Source organism: Salvelinus sp. IW2-2015, linkage group LG20 (genome assembly GCF_002910315.2).
Source record: "Salvelinus sp. IW2-2015 linkage group LG20, ASM291031v2, whole genome shotgun sequence".
In the NCBI taxonomy this organism is placed as follows: domain Eukaryota; kingdom Metazoa; phylum Chordata; class Actinopteri; order Salmoniformes; family Salmonidae; genus Salvelinus; species Salvelinus sp. IW2-2015.
In genome coordinates, this window is record NC_036860.1 from 38147718 (window position 1) to 38164332 (window position 16615).

Genomic DNA, 16615 nt, shown 5'->3' on the forward strand with positions numbered 1-16615 from the left:
CAGCTGTAACTGACAGATGTAACATCCAGCTTAGTGGACCAAATCAAAGACTGTAGCTTCTTAATTGATGCGATCCCATAGGAGTTATATAAGATGTGGTTCCAGGCCCCAGTGGTGTAACTTGGTCATGGTAATGAAGGAGCCACAGGTGAAGGAGAGGAGGGGTTTGTTGTCACCCTGCCCTAACTCTCTGTCCCCAATCACAGGCAGGGAGGCCAGAAGACCCAATGCATGCCCCGGCTTATCTATAGACAACTGGGCCCAGCAAGAAAACACCTGGTCACTGAGTCTCATCCAGATACACAATACTGCCATTCCAAAATATTACCACACTATATGTCATTTAGCAGACGCGTTTATCCAAATAAACTCCAACACTATCCAACATATGAGTCGATGATATATGAGATGATATAGAGACAAATCCTAATATGACATGTGGGCACATAATGCAATTTTTTTTGACTTAAATCAACATCACTGATTTAGGCAAAAGTTTGATCTTGAGCCAGAGTGAATCCATGTTTGAACCGTTATGTTCTTTTCCGAACTGTATCACAGGCTTGGTCATCTTTCGGTTGAGGTGCAGGTCCGAACCACTGGAACATGGGAGAAATGGGGAAAAGTTAACTGACAGACTTCAGAAAACAAACCCTAAAAAATGGGGAGTATCAATGTAGGACCCCCCCTGGCTGCTCACCCGGACTTAAGGAGCTCCAGTAGAGAGGGGGAGTGCAACAGGGTGGAGGAGAGGGTCTGGTGCAGCTCCCTGGGCTGGGGGGTCTGAGACAGGCTGTACATGTGGGACACAGTCCTTCAGGAACTCAAGCATCTGAATGACAGAGAGAGAGAGAGTTTAGTAGTGCATACAGCATGTATCTGATCATTTCTCCATGCTAAATGTACCCTGACTCTTTGAGCGCTAACCCTGGCGATGTGCTCCTGAGACCCAGCCTCGGCCCAGTCTCGGGGGCTCCTGCCTTTGTGGTCATAGAGCCTCAGGTCCCCCCCCTGCGTCCAGCAGGCCAGGTCTTACAGGAGAACACGGCAGTGTGCTCCTGTTTTCACAGCGACTACACAGAAAAATAGATCACTCAGAGTATGGTGCCATTCAAAACACATAAAATGTGCTGTACTAAAACGTGCTGTACTAAAACGTGCTGTACTAAAACGTGCTGTACTAAAACATGCTGTACTAAAACATTATAATTTATATTACACAACTTTGAAGTATTTACTTTACGTCTAAAAGAGAGGAGACATGAGAGAGTATTCATGTGCAGTGTGTGAATGACTTGTCATTCTAACTGGTTGGTGTCAGCTCCATATTGCAGTAGCAGCTCAGTAACACCTGCCCGGCCCAGGAGAGAGACACAGAACAGAGGTGTCTATCCCAAGTGATTGACACTGTCCACATCCACACCTATAGCACGGCATCAGAAAAATTGATGGTTGATAAACTTCATTAGGAAACCATTTATTCATAACTGCCAAATTCACTGGGTAGGTACTAGTAGGTAGGGATGACAAATGCTTACTCAACACAAGTAATGCATGATGATGATATTGTTTTGCTTTACCTTTCTTGAGCAGCTTCTCCATCTTCTGCAGTTTCTTCTCTATAGTGTACCAGTGCAGCTGAGCAGGTAAACCTCCATTCTTCATGATGCCTAATCGCCCCGGGCAGGGCACTGTCAAAGCAGTTATCCTGCTCCATTCAGCTCCAACTAAAGATGCCACCAGGTGGGTCGCTGCAGGTAAATAAGATGTGCTGAATGTCAGTTAGCTGGCTAGCTAAAAACAGCTATTTTTTCTTCTGGGGAATCCAGACAATACATTATATAAAGACCTTGTAAAAAGTACATATATTCAGAGTTCTGATAGCTTTTTTGGTTTTCAGAAGAAGAAATTGTGTTCATATATTGTTCAATTTAATTCTCAAAAATAATAAACAGAGATTTTCGACTCATAAAACAGCTGTCTAGCTAGTTGCTGTCTCGACCTCTGATGCTCAGCTATGAAAACCCAACTAACATTTACTCCTGAGGTGCTGACCTGTTGCACCCTATTTAACCTCTGTGATTATTATTTGACCCTGCAGGTCATATATGAACCTTTGAACACCTTGAAGAACGATCTGTCGTTAATGGCCATGTACTCTTATAATCTCCATGTACTCATATAATCTAGATTATAATACAGTTACAGGACATGAACTGGGTGAAACGCATTACACCTAAATATCCCAAATATAGTGTTTTTGTCAGTATGTGGTGCCAACTTTATTCCCCAATGTGTCTTACAGAGCATTAACATTTGTATCTCTCCCCTTCATGATTGTCTATCTTTTCCTCTTCAGCTCCATCCCTGTGTTTGTATTTGTAGAGGCTCCCAGGAGGAGGCAGTAGAGGTGCTGCAGCCTGTGAGGTCTGAGTCTGGCCAGGAGAGAGCAGCAGCAGGCAGGCTGGCGGCACAGGAGCTTCTGGAGACAGAGCAGGAGCTGGGCACCGTCTTCACCTTCTGCTCAGCGCTGGACACAGCCCTGGGAGGGGGCCTGCCGGTGGGGAAGACCACTGAGGTCTGCGAGACGCCTGGAGTGGGAAAGACCCAGCTCTGGTAAGCTCTGGTACCTCTGTGTGGAAGAGTTACTCACCTGTTCCATATAATGTAATAATAACACAGTAAAATAACTGTACCATACATTCACACCTAAACCCCTCCTTCTGTGTCCCTAAGTATCCATTTGGCAGTAGATGTGCACATCCCTATGTGTTTTGGGGGGCTGGGAGGCAAGGCTCTGTACATAGACACAGAGGGCAGCTTCTTGGTCCAGAGGGCTGTGGACCTAGCCCAGGCAGCTGTGGACCACTATGGGCTGCTAGCAGAGGATGCACGTAACTAAGTACAGGACAGAACAAAAACAATGAGACTAAACGTTTATATCATCTATCATGTAGGATGACTTAACTGATTTCTTAAGCATCTATTTAGTGCTTATGATTCAAATAAAATATGATTTGTCACATGCGCCGAATTCTCATTACAGTGAAATGCTTACTTACAAGCCCTTAACCAACAATGTAGTTTTAAGAAAGACTTTCAAATATTGAACGTATTTGGCGCAATGTCACTACATTGTCATACATACTAGGCTATGAAGAGAATGGTTTACTGATGAAAAACTGTAGTATTGTTCTGCTATTTGGTAAATGCTGACATAAGGGGATCAACAGTACTGTTGCATGCATTCAATCACTGCTTGGTCGTTTCGTCACACCTTTTAATCGCTACACTATGTGTGAGCCATGACAAAATGTTCAACAATAGAGACGGTTTAGAGAAGAAAGGGTTCCGTCTTAGATTCAAGCTTAATTGGAGAAATGTTTTACTTCACTGTCTCTGATTTATTTGTGTTAATTTTTTCCTTCTCCAGAGCAGCAGGAGGCCTTGAAGGAGCTGACTGTGGAAACAATCTTTTCCACCCTCGTCCTCGTCCGTTACCATGACTACGTGGAGCTGTTGGCGGAGATGTATCTCCTGGCTGACTTCCTGGCTCAGCACCCTGAGGTACTAATCCCTACCAATACTGTCACTGATCCCAAAATATCCAACCAATAAAATCCAAAGGGGTTATTTCTACAACCTCCATTTTGGGTTGGGCTCCGTTCCATTTCAATTCCAGTCAATTTCAAGTAACGAGTCGAAATGGAATTCCTTAACTGAAATGCGCATAGAAAATGATGGCAAAATGAGCAAAATAGAATAGTAAAAACTGGAACAGCAAAGACAGCATCAATAAAATACTTGCTTGTGGCTTTTGTATATTAACTTGGTCCCCTGTATTGGTCAAATCCAGGTCCAGCTGGTGGTGATTGACAGCATTGCCTTCCTGTTCCACCATTGCTTTGATGACTTCTCCCAGAGGACCCGCCTCCGGAACAGCCTCGCCCAGCAGCTCATCCAGATGGCCACCAATCGCAATGTCGCAGTATGACCTGACATTGTCCACCTTGCTGCCTCACCAGACTTTCACTAATGTCTTCTCCATCGTCTGTATTCTTAACCCGTCTTCCTTTTATCTGGTGATAACTATTTTCTAGGCCTGATAAAACACATTTAAAGGAGCAACAACAACCAAGAAGAGTCCAGTTATAACCACATCCTCCCATCATTTATAGAGCCTATCTACCTACTCCCTATTGCAAACTACTATAATGTATAGAGCCATAACTGAGCCATCCTTCCAAGCCCAACCAAAACTATGCTCACCAGACTTGCGTTGTGTCTCTCTGTCTCTACTCAGTATTTACAACCTCCCATCTCTGGTCCCAATCCAACCACGCATCTAGACTAAGCACTCTCATTCCAAGAGATAAAAAGGCTCTTATTGGTGCAATGCTGATTTAAGCGGCCAGGTAGATTGGGATCTAAATGGAATGGCCGCTCCATGCCAGGATGGCGCTGCACAGTTTTTAATCAGCAAAAGAGTTATCTTATGAGCCCTGGAGCAAATTCACTTTGTTCTAGTAATTTGTTGGTTGGCGGCACTCAGGGACCCCTTGGAGGACACACAGGAGAAACAACAAAGCCGGTGGACAGAACAACCTGTTCCAATTTGAGCGGGGGCCCCTAGGGGTCCATGGAGGTACTGCAGGGGGTCAGCGATGTTTAGTTTTCCTTTTCCAATTATAATGTGGGGAGGTCAAAATAATGAAATACTGTCTACCAAATCTTTTCATTAAAAAAATGGTCATTACTTCTCCTTGCCATTTATCACTCACCTGATGATAAGACAAGGCATGTGATTTTTTTTTTTGTGGGCTAAGGTAGGATGGGGGTCCCTGGGTCGCCGGTTTGCCTGGGAGGGGGTCCCTGGACAAGAAAAGGTTGAAGTCATACCAGTAATGATCCTCTGATTGTGGAGAACTGGAGTTCTTTTCTGCTGCTCTGCTGTAGAGAGGGAGAGTATGACTCATCCTGATGCAAGCCCACAGGACCTGTCTCTATGTTTGCTGAGTACATTCCTACTGTATGTCTACCAATACCTAAGTCCACAAAACCTATTATTGTGTTACTCGGTTCCCAAGTCCACATAATAACCTAGTCTAAATGCCATCTCCAATGTCGTCTCTGTCTGAAATGACAATACAGCATACCGGCTGTATTGCTGATGGATGGAGCATCAACACATAGGCAGGAAATTATAAACACCACACAATAATTTTGGGTCCCCCAGCCTCACAGCTGTAAGGGACAGCAATTGAAGTGGAAAAAAGAGGGTGCCACTAATGTTTTGTTAAGGAGGGATGTGTTTTATTCATCACCAAACTCTTCTTTTCTCAGAACATACCACTGCATCAATGAAACTGAAGAGGACTTTTAACCTTTACTTTTTGTCTCAGGGTGAAATGATTAACACAATACATTTTGCCTGTTGTCTTGTTTTTGTCATGTTTCTGCGGAAGCCAGTTTCCTTTTGATGAACTTTCATTTCCTTCGTTTTTAGGTTGTTCTTACCAATCAGGTGACTTCAAAGGTTTGGAGCAGCCAATCAAAGCTTATTCCTGCCTTAGGTGAGAAGGACTGTTGCGATGCACTGACTAAATGCTACAAATAACAATAAAAATCGTACCTCTCCTTAAACTGTACATCAGTTATTTAACAGAAATGGTTAGGGCCAAGTTTTACAGCACATTTTGCAATTCAGCCAATCATATACCTCTCCCAATTTAAACCCAACTAATTTAACATACTGTTTCTGCGGAAGCCAATTTCCTTTAGAAGAGCTTTCATTTCCTTCATGTTTAGGTTGTTCTTACCAATCAGGTGACTACAGAGGTTTGGAGTGGCCAATCAAAGCTTATTCCTGCCTTAGATGAAAAGGACGGCTCCCGAATGGTGCAGCGTTCAAAGGCACTGCATCTCAGTGCAAGAGGCGTCACTACAGACCCTGGTTCGATTCCAGGCTGTATCACAACCATCCATGTTTGGAATCCCATAGGGCGGCGCACAATTGGCCCAGCGTCGCCCCCCCCCCCAGCAGGCAAATTGAATGCTCTGCACCTTATTGTGATGTTTTATTGAAAACGACCCTAACTATTAACTCATTTACTGCCTGGTGATGTCATACCACCAAAACAGGCTGAAATTTCAGGCGATCTTTTCAAACAGCTCTTACACTTAAAGGGCATTATAATTTTCACAATTTTGTAGTAGTATTCCAACCTCAATTGTCACACCCTGATTTCACGTGTCTTTGTGCTTGTCTCCACGCCCCTCCAGGTGTTGCCCATCTGCCCCATTATCCCCTGTGTACTTATACCCGTGTTTTTTGTTTGTCTGTTGCCAGTTCGTCTTGTCTCGTCAAGCCTACCAGCATTTTCCCTGTACTTCTGTTTGCTCTCTAGTCCCTGTTTTCTAGTTTTTCCGGTTTTGACCATTCTGCCTGTCCTGACCCTGAGCCCGCCTGCCGTTCTGTACCTTTCGGACTCTGCTCTGGATTACTGCCCTCTCCCTGCCCTTGACCTGTTGTTTGCCTGCCCCCTGTTTTTGTAATAAACTTTTGTTACTTTGACCTGTCTGCATCTGGGTCTTATCCTGAGGTCTGATAGAAATGCACTGGGCCTTTAATGGTCTTCTGATAGACCTCCTTTTCACAATGGATTGGCAGACCCTAGGTCAACTCGGACACCCAAAAAATGATCCTTGCTCTGTGCACCCACACCATCAAGTGATTTGGACTGTCAGTTTTGGGCGGTTCTCTGCAACCAGATTATATTGAGATGCCTGAGTGCATCTCTCCTGCTCCGCCACAGATATTACATCCAGCGCCAGTCAAGTGGTTTTGAGAGAGGCCTGGTGATGCATCTCTGTAATGAAATTATACACTTTAGAGCTGGCCTCTGCAGCAGTGGGAAGGCAGGTGAAATACGAACACCTTTGCTCACATTGACATTGCTTTTTCTGATATCCAGGCTGTATCACAACCGGCCGTGATTGGGAGTCCCACAGGGCAGTGCACAATTGGCCCAATGTCGTCCGGGTTTGGCCGGTGTAGGCCATCATTGTAAATAAGAATTTGTTCTGAACTGACTTGCCTAGTTAAATAAAGGTTAAATATGATTATTTTTTAAATGTCTTAATTTCTTGTTATTTTTTTTACTTTTGGATTATGTGTGTATTGTTATTGTATTGCTAGATATTGCTGCATTGTTGGAGCTAAATACTTAAACATTTTGCTGCACTTGCGATAACATCTTCAAATCTGTGTACGCGACCAATACACTTTGATTTGATTTGGACCTCATTTCACGTGGACAAACCCTCAGCATGAACGATGTTCAGCTCAGTTATATGTCAAATACTGCATCCATGATGACATTGGAAGTAAGGTGAAATACAGAACTCTAAGTTGGATGGTATGCTGTTCTTGTGCGCGCGCACACACACACACATTAAATTGTCTCGTTCGTCATTTATGTCAAGCCAAAATTCATCCAAGAGCTGTTTGGCAATTAATTAGAGCGTGATTGTTCTTCAGAAACATTGACAGCAGCTGCTTCCAAGACACACTCAGAGCCAGCTCTAGCCTTTTGGGGCCCCTGTGCAAGATCGCTTATGCCTGGACCCGGCCCTGCACACATTGTGCACACACGCACACTGTCCACACACTCACACACACATGACTAGAGCAAATCAATGAATAATTTTCTGAACCCAGTAAGTAGCCTAAGAAGTTTGACATTACTTCATGAAAACCTCTCATGACCTCCAAGTAAACTTAACCTATGGGGGTATTGATTCCTTGGGTCAATGTTACATTTGATCATTTGCAACAAGCCAAAGTAGGTAGTAGGTACAAAATCAGAACAAGCACTGCTAAATGCATTGAACCTTACTCTGCTTAATGTACCCAGATATGTCTTTAAAACCACTGATTATTGCGCATGTAGCTTAACTGAACAGCTCTGCAGGTATTGAAATGGTTAATTCTCATTCTGAGTGAAATCCACTACAGTGGATATTTTTAGCATGGGTGCTTGATGTCCTATATACACATTTAAGCCATAGAATCTCACCATTGATGCCAAGCTCCTGATGAACGCTAAGAGTGCTGTTTAATCATGGATAAAGGCCCTATCCATATATACTAAACAAAAATATGAACGCAACATGTAAAGTTTTGGTCCCATGTTTCATGAGCTGAAATAAAAGATCCCAGACATTTTCCATACGCACATAAAGCTTATTTCGCTCAAATGTTTTGCACAAATTTGTTTAAAACCCTGTTAGTGAGCATTTCTCTTTTGCCAAGATAATCCATCCACCTGACAGGTGTGGCATATCAAGAAGCTGATTAAACAGCATGATCAATACACAGGTGTACCTTGTGCTGGGGGCAATAAAAGGGCACACCAAAATGTGCAGTTTTGTCACACAACACAATGCCACAGGTGTCTCAAGTTTTGAGGGAGCGTGCAATTGGCATGCTTACTGCAGGAATGTCCACCAGAGCTGTTGCCAGATAATTCTATGTTAATTTCTCTACTATAATCTGCATCCATTGTCTTTTTAGAGAATTTGACAGTACGTCCAAACGGCCTCACAACCACAGACCACGTGTAACCACACTTGCCCAGGACCTCCACATCCGGCTTCTTCACCTACGGGATCGTCTGAGACCAGCCACACGGACAGTTGATGAAACTGAGGAGTATTTCTGTTTGTAATAAAGCCCTTTTGTGGGAAAAAACTCATTCTGATTGGGTGAGCCTTGCTCCCCGGTGGGTGGGCCTGCGCCCCTGCCCAGTCATGTGAACTCCGTAGATTACGGCCTTTATGTGAACTATAAGTCTTTGAAATTGTTGCATGTTGTGTTTATATTTTTGTTCAGTATATTTTTTTGTAATAGTATAATATGTTAACCAGGGTTGGAGAGTTACAGGTTACATGTAATCTGATTTAAAAAAAAACATCAGTTAAATTACCAGCAGAAATATTATAATCCGATTACAGTTTAAAAAACTAGATACTTTTTTGGATTACATTACAATTCGGTAAGAATGTTTGCGAAAGATTACATCTGTTTTCTCAATGACATTCAATTCAGCATTGAAAAAAGGCCTAAATGTTGTTCCAGCTGAACATACCAAATGTGTTTGATGGATCCTTTTTGTCAGTAATCTGATAACTTTTGAATTAACCAAACTCGGTAATGTTACTAATGACTATTTTGGGCAGGTAACTAGCAAATGTAACGGATTACATTCAGAAATTGCTAGGCAAGTCAGTTAAGAACAAATTCGTATTCACAAAGACGTCCTACCCCGGTCAAACCCGGACGACGCTGGGCCAATTATGCGCCTACGGGACTCCCGAGACGCTGGGCCAATTATGCGCCTACGGGACTCCCGATCACGACCGCTTGTGATTTTACCTTTATTTACCTAGGCAAGTCAGTTAAGAACAAATTCTTATTTTCAATGAGATAACAGGGGCCTGTTCAGGGGTAGAACGACAGATTTGTACCTTGTCAGCTCGGGGATGTCGAACGTTCAACCTTTCGGTTACTAGACCAACGTTCTAACCACTAGGCTACCCTGCCGCGACATATTTTTTATATATTTTTGGATAAGTCATTACATGTCCTATGCACATAAAAAAAAATACGCTAGTTGTTACAGTTCCTCCTCAGTGAAGGCAATTTGCCTCATTTTAGTGCTTCTTTCAAAGCAGTGGGTTTATTTATTCCTCCATCGGCGTTCAAAACGCACGTATCGCATGTGAGGGGGCATTGTGCGTACGCGTTCCCGAACCTGACACAAACCTGATGCTTCTCCCGCTTTCTCAAAATTCCCTCCCCTCTCTTGTCATCATCCACCCACCCTCTACTGTGATTGAGCGAAAACCTTGTTCACGCGCGCGCGTTCCCAACCGGCGCGAGTCGGGAGCTGTCCAGCAAGCGATTTGAAGTAGTCTTCTTGCCCGGCAAGTGCGGTCTCTTGTCTGTCCAGGAATGAGAAGTGATGGCCGGCTCTGCAACTGAGGAGAAAACCTTCCGAAGGTTCTTGGAGCTCTTCCTCCGAGAGATGAGACCACCACTCCAGGAGAATGACCCTGTCCCAATGCGCCCTTTGTCTGACCTCACCTCGGAGGACGAAGTTGAAGGGGAATGCCTCGATATGTGTCTTCAGCACCTGTGCAAATAGTAAGTACGCTACCGATTTGATGTTATAAATTGTTTTGTATGCAGCTTAAACTAATGGTTTATGTTTGTCTTTGCAAGACAATTTCAGACGAGAATAGGAATAGAATAGGAATTTGGAGTCATCAAAAGTGAAAGCTATTTTTGCCAGCTAAATATATGTTACACGAATTGGCATGACTGTTGCGCAAACACAGTTAATATAAATGATATAATTATATAAAAAAGTATTAGCCTTCTTGGTGCAGTGAGCAATTCGGAATTAGTTGCTACAGAATTGCTCTCCCGTCAGTTTTGCCGGGTATCCTATGAAGCCACTCTCAATGTCTTGACATCCTCATCTATCATGTTGCCGCCGACGTCATTGGGTATGTTGCAAACAATTCTGTAACAAAGGGAAGACAAACTTCAAATACATTTCAGGATGGTTGCAAATACACTGAAATGGGGAACAAAGAGGAAAATCAGGACATACTGAACAAAGTGTGCCCGTATTGTTGTCATGTAAAATAGCCTACATCGACAAAGCTGTATGAATTGGAAAGCACCTCTTATGGGAATAGCCTGCCATCGTAACTATGAGGAATGCAATCGTTTCTTCCTACGAATGAAATGACGTCGTGGGACGCAAAAGAGAGGGGGAATTCACATTAACGGACATCGGATAAATGGGATGGAGGATCATGAACGAATGGAAACAGAGCAGAATCGGAGTACAACTGAAATGAAGCGCACTTGCGTTCGTCGGCGCAGGCTCCCTAGTAAATTCAATTCAAAGCAAAACGTGTTTGGGAAGGGTTGAGCATTTTCAGATATATTACGTCACACTCACATCCATAAATAGCACATGTAACCACGGAAGAGACCTAGAAGACAATGGTGAATTTCTGAAGCGTGTCGAGGATGATTGCAATTTGACACGTCACGTGTAATTGTGAGATCACCACCACCAATAAACGACCCAACAATAAGCAAACACAGCCAGTCTAAAATAGAGCCATTTAAGGCACCCAGGCGCCCAAGTGCTTGGAAATAATTCATTCTTGACCTTGAAAATGTGAGCTTACAATTTACTATGTTTGCTACAGTGCATTAGGAAAATATTCAGACCCCTTCCCTTTTTCCACATATTGTTATGTTACAGCCTTATTCTAAAATTGATTAAAAAAAAAAAATCATCCTCATCAGTCTACACACAATACCCCATAATGACAAAGCGAAAACAGGTTTTTAGAATTGTTTGCAAATGTATTAAAAATAAAAAACAGAAATACCTTATTTACATAAGTGTTCAGACCCTTTGCCATGAGACTCGAAATTGAGCTCCGGTGCATTCTGTTTCCATTGATCATCCTTGAGATGTTTCTACAACTTGATTGGAGTCCATCTGTGGTAAATTCAATTGATTGGGCAGGATTTGGAAAGGCACACATCTGTCTATATAAGGTCCCACAGTTGACAGTGTATGTCAGAGCAAAAACCAAGCCATGAGGTTGAAGGAATTGTCTGTAGAGCTCCGAGACAGGATTGTGTCGAGGCACTCTTCCTAGAGCTGGCCACCCGGCCAAACTGAGCAATCGGGGGAGAAGAGCCTTGGTCAGGGAGGTAACCAAGAACCCGATGGTCACTCTGACAGAGCTCCAGAGTTCCTCTGTGGAGATGGGAGAACCTTCCAGAAGGACAACCATTTCTTCAGCACTCCACAATCAGGCCTTTATGGTAGAGTGGCCAGACGGAAGCCGCTCCTCAATAAAGGCACATGACAGACCGTTTGGAGATTCTCTGGTCTGATGAAACCAAAATTGAACACTTTGGCCTGAATGCCAAGCATCATGTCTGAAGGAAACCTGGCACCATCCCTACGGGGAAGCATGGTGGTGGCCACATCATGCTGTAAGGATATTTTTCAGCGACTAGTCAGGATCGAGGGAAAGATGAACGGAGCAAAGTACAGAGAGAACCTTGATGAAAACCTGCTCCAGAGCACTTAGGACCTCAGACTGGGGTGAAGGTTCACCTTCCAACAGGACAACGACCCTAAGCACACAGCCAAGACAATGCAGGAGTGGCTTCGGGACAAGTCTCTGAATGTCCTTTAGTGGCTCAGCCAGAGCCCGGACTTGATCCCGATCGAACATCTCAGGAGAGACCTGAAAATAGCTGTGCATCGAGGCTCCCAATCCAACCTGGCAGAGCCTGAGAGGATCTGCAAAGAAGAATGGGAGAAACTCCCCAAATACATGTGTGCCAAGCTTGTAGCGTCATACCTAAGAAGACTTAAGGCTGTAATCACTGCCAAAGGTGCTTCAACAAAGTACTGAGTAAAGGGTCTGAATACTTGTGTAAATGTGATATTTCTGTTTTCTGTTTTTTATAAATTTGCAAACATTTCAAAAACCTGGTTTGGCGTTTGTCATTATGAGGTATTGTGTGTAAATTGATGAAAACAATTTAATCAATTTTAGATTAAGGCTCTAACGTAACAACATGTGGGAAAAGTCAAAGGGTCTGAATACTTTCCGAATGCACTGTATGTGTTTACTCTACTGAGAGCTAGTAAATCAATACTGAACCCAATGTGTTATGTTGGGTTTCATCATGTCCCATATAGCCTACAGGGCTTATCATACAACAAACAGTATTTTGATGTTCATCCCTGCTCCATTTCAAAGACCTAAACTTGTTGTGTCGATGTCACCAATTCCCAGTCTTTGGGAAGAGGGTTGTAGCAGTATCAGTCTGCTAGATCTGCTCTGCACAAAGAGCTTATTGTCTGTGACTTTGCGCTCAGCTCTGGATGCTGCCAGGGCCCATACTATCAGAACAGATCCATACCTACAGTAGTGTTCATGTATTGAGAGTTGACAAATGTAATTGACCCCATGGATAGGCCTAAGTCTATCTAAGAAGAAGGAAACACCTACATATTATGTATTTATTACACAATAACAATTTCCATTCGTGGATATTTGCAGTGGTTCCTGGTTCCCTCTCTAAAGCGATCATAGTTTGATTGATTATTTGTTTTCCATGGGATCATTCCTGCAGCGCTAATGAAAGTATTTTTGAAGGAGAGCAATGTTGTAATTCGGCACAAAGTGAGACCCATTCTCACACTCTGTGCTGCGAGGATCAGGTCCTTCCGTTGTGTTTCAGCTGAACGTGTGATTATTTTGTCTCTGGGTTGAAGATCTAATAATATACATGGGAGAGAGGTGGAGGTCTCCTTTGCTGCTCTTCCTGTGTGGAGGTCCCTGTGTGTGTGTGTGTGTGTGTGTGTGTGTGTGTGTGTGTGTGTGTGTGTGTGTGTGTGTGTGTGTGTGTGTTGTGTGTGTGTGTGTGTATTTGGCAGCGGTGCTGTATTTTTTGATGGGTAGGAGAGGCTTACAGTGTGGGTATATGTGTATTTGAAAAGGTGGAGATGAACACAGATTGTGCAGATCTGGACTTGTGTGTATGTGTGCAATGACGACAGTGTGAATAATGTTTTGTCACATTCCCATCCCTGCCTGAGGTATCAGAGGCACACATTTGTGTGTGTGTGTCTTGGGGGGGAGGGGGGGGGCATGGTACGCTCCGCCCAGTGTCAGCTGGCTCAGTGTGTGGGTGAGACACAGCCCTCCTCTCAAATTGTCATGGCTGACGTGTAATGATACTTCTGGAGGCTAAGGGAATCACGACACAGGGATGGTGCTGTCACATTTAATGACAACTCACTTTTGAATTGAACCCAAAATAGTAGGGTATGAAAAAAAGAAAAGAGTCACGATTTAAGTAACAGGAATGCTTTGACTTTGCGACCAGGAAGCCTGTGATTATTGTCTGTTTGGATGTCTGAGGGACTATACACAAAGATAATGTACTCCTACATCCATCAAATATGACAAATGATCATTATCCGAACCATCTAAAAACACAGAAAGACCATTGACCTGGTCTTCATTTGAATTCTGTAGTTCTAACACATTTGTACCATACTCTGTAATTGCCAGAATATGCTGGAAGCAGTACTGTCATATGCAATGTGAATAGAACACAGACCTCACTCAGTTATCGCTAGCGAGTGGCCACCTCTCTCCCCATACAGCAGTACATTTCCTTGAAAGTGTGTGTGGTGTGTGTGTCGGACATGGGTTCAAATACATGTGTATTTGAGTATCTGGTATTTAAAATACTTTTTTCTGTGTATTTGAGTATTTTCAAATACACCCCAAAACAAGTACTTTTATTTGAATGGTTTGTAAAATCCAAACAGTCTACCAAATTGTATTTGAGAGTATTATTCAAATATTTATTTCAAATACTATTTTTAAATACCTAGTCAAATGCATGGAAGTGTATTTGAGTCAGTGTATTTGAGTATTGTCAAATACTTTCCAAGTGTATTTCCAAATACATTAAAATATCCAACTACATGTCTTTTCAATTAAAATATATCTGAATAATTACTTTGAATGTACGTGAAAGTAATTGAGATATTTTAAATAGTATTTTGTGTGTGTGTGCGTACGTGTGTGTGATCAGAGCAGCTGATTAATAATCCGATAACAATTCTAATACTGAAAGCAGCTCGGTGTCGCAATCCCAGTCGGCTCGTGTGTGAAGCCTTCACCTAAGGCATGCGTTCGTGGCCTCCATTTCTCCTCATCGCTTCATCATCTGACAAGGCAGGTAGAAAAGCTGCTCTGTTTGTCCAGCTTCAAAGTGTCAAGCTTTCCTCACACTCCTTAATGATGGCTGTTAACTAGGGAGTGAGAGAGAGAGGAGCATAATGGATGCATACGTGTCAGCAGGCTCTTTGGTCCTCGCTCACAATTCCACCACGTCATTATGATGAAAAATAACCACAGGAGGAGCCTATGCAATATACAGTATGCAATGCATAATTCAACACATATGCTGTGGTGGCTAAAGATAGACATTGCTTACTGCCTGACTTCACTCTTTGAGTGTTTTGAGAGCTAGTTCTGTTGGGAACGGCTGTAGAGGCCATCTTGAGGGTGGGTAACAATAGAGGGAGGGAGGGATGGAGGAGAACCATGACTAAGCCTCCTTCCTCCTTCACTCCTTCCTACCCCCATTCCCTCCATCCCCTCGTTTCCCACTGTCCCCGGTACCTCTACTGGGAGCGCTGATAATTGAGAGAGGGGAGCTCTCCTAAACCTCATTAAACTGGCACGTCTCCCACAGCTGTAAACAACCACGCGCACATCCGGATTCCTCCAAGACACGCACGCACGCACACACACGCACACACACACACACACACACACACACACACACACACACACACACACACACACACACACACACACACACACAGAGTCTGCTTCCGCACACTGCTGGAGGAACAGTGTGTGGTGTCGGAAGCGCTGCAGCTGACAGCTGCGTTAATGAGCACTGTTGTGCGACCGGATTGGACATCAGAGGGGCAGGGGACACACTCATCTCACCACAACTTCTCATTCATAACACAACAGGAAGAGAGGGGGTCATCTGTGCCCTCACCCGAAAGTGCCTCAGTCCTAATGGACTACGACATTGTCGCAGAGTTTTACCGGATCGAGCATTGCTGTCCATTCACATCTTAATAACTACAATGTAATTACAATGTTAGTGTAATCTTGCACTTGTTCAGGGTTAATGATACAAAATGTAACCCGGCCTACAATTTGTCCATCTCATTTTGACACAGACACACAAAAGACTGATGAGATATGCGCTGTTCCAAATGATCAATTCCATACATTTTTCAGCTCTCACATCAAAAAGTGTTGGTTTACATGAAAACAAATGGATTTATGCACAAGAGAGCCTTTCATGACATTTTCCTGTTCGTCTTCTGTGTCAAGACAAAATTCAGCTAAGAGCTTTTGGGCATTGAATTAAGAGCGTGATTGTTCTTCAGCAATATTGACAGCTGCTGCTTCCAAGACACACACACACACACACACACACACACACACACACACACACACACACACACACACACACACACACACACAAACAACACAACACACACACACACACACACACACACACACACACACACACACACACCATAATCAGATAGAGGTTTTAAAGTAGACACAGAGCAGGCCTCTGATTCAGAGAGAAAGAGGTCACCTCTCAGCCTCCCTCGTTTGTCATAAACCTAGAGATGAGATACAGGATAAAAGACAACGACAACCTTTCCTTGTTAGAGTCTGACATTGCTATTTGTGTATAGCAGTTAAGGTGGTGTTACGTAAATGTACCAGTGTTCTGCTAGCTAGATTTACTGTCAATGCGGTAGCATATTTACTACACCACCTGCAACTCCCAATAGACTTATTTGGCTGTAATTTGGGATTTTTGCTAATCGAGTCATTGAACTGATTTAGACCCCTAAATGACCCTCAAGTTTTACTT

The 16615-nt window shown here is 43.4% G+C and overlaps 1 protein-coding gene and 1 long non-coding RNA gene across 2 annotated transcripts in view; both read left to right on the forward strand.

Moving 5' to 3' along the window:
- The first annotated feature begins 1764 nt into the window (after positions 1-1764).
- On the forward strand, positions 1765-7125 carry LOC111980184 (uncharacterized). The gene is made up of 3 exons (XR_002879411.2): positions 1765-2667; positions 3434-3567; positions 3857-7125. It is a non-coding gene; the product is annotated as an uncharacterized lncRNA (long non-coding RNA).
- Positions 7126-9900: 2775 nt separating this feature from the next.
- The window catches only part of LOC111981914 (protein phosphatase 1E-like), a 63635-nt gene continuing 56920 nt past the window's right edge, over positions 9901-16615 (forward strand). The window contains 1 exon segment of the mRNA XM_024013403.2: positions 9901-10207. Within this exon segment, the coding sequence (XP_023869171.1) occupies positions 10026-10207 (182 nt within the window). The 5' untranslated portion in view covers positions 9901-10025.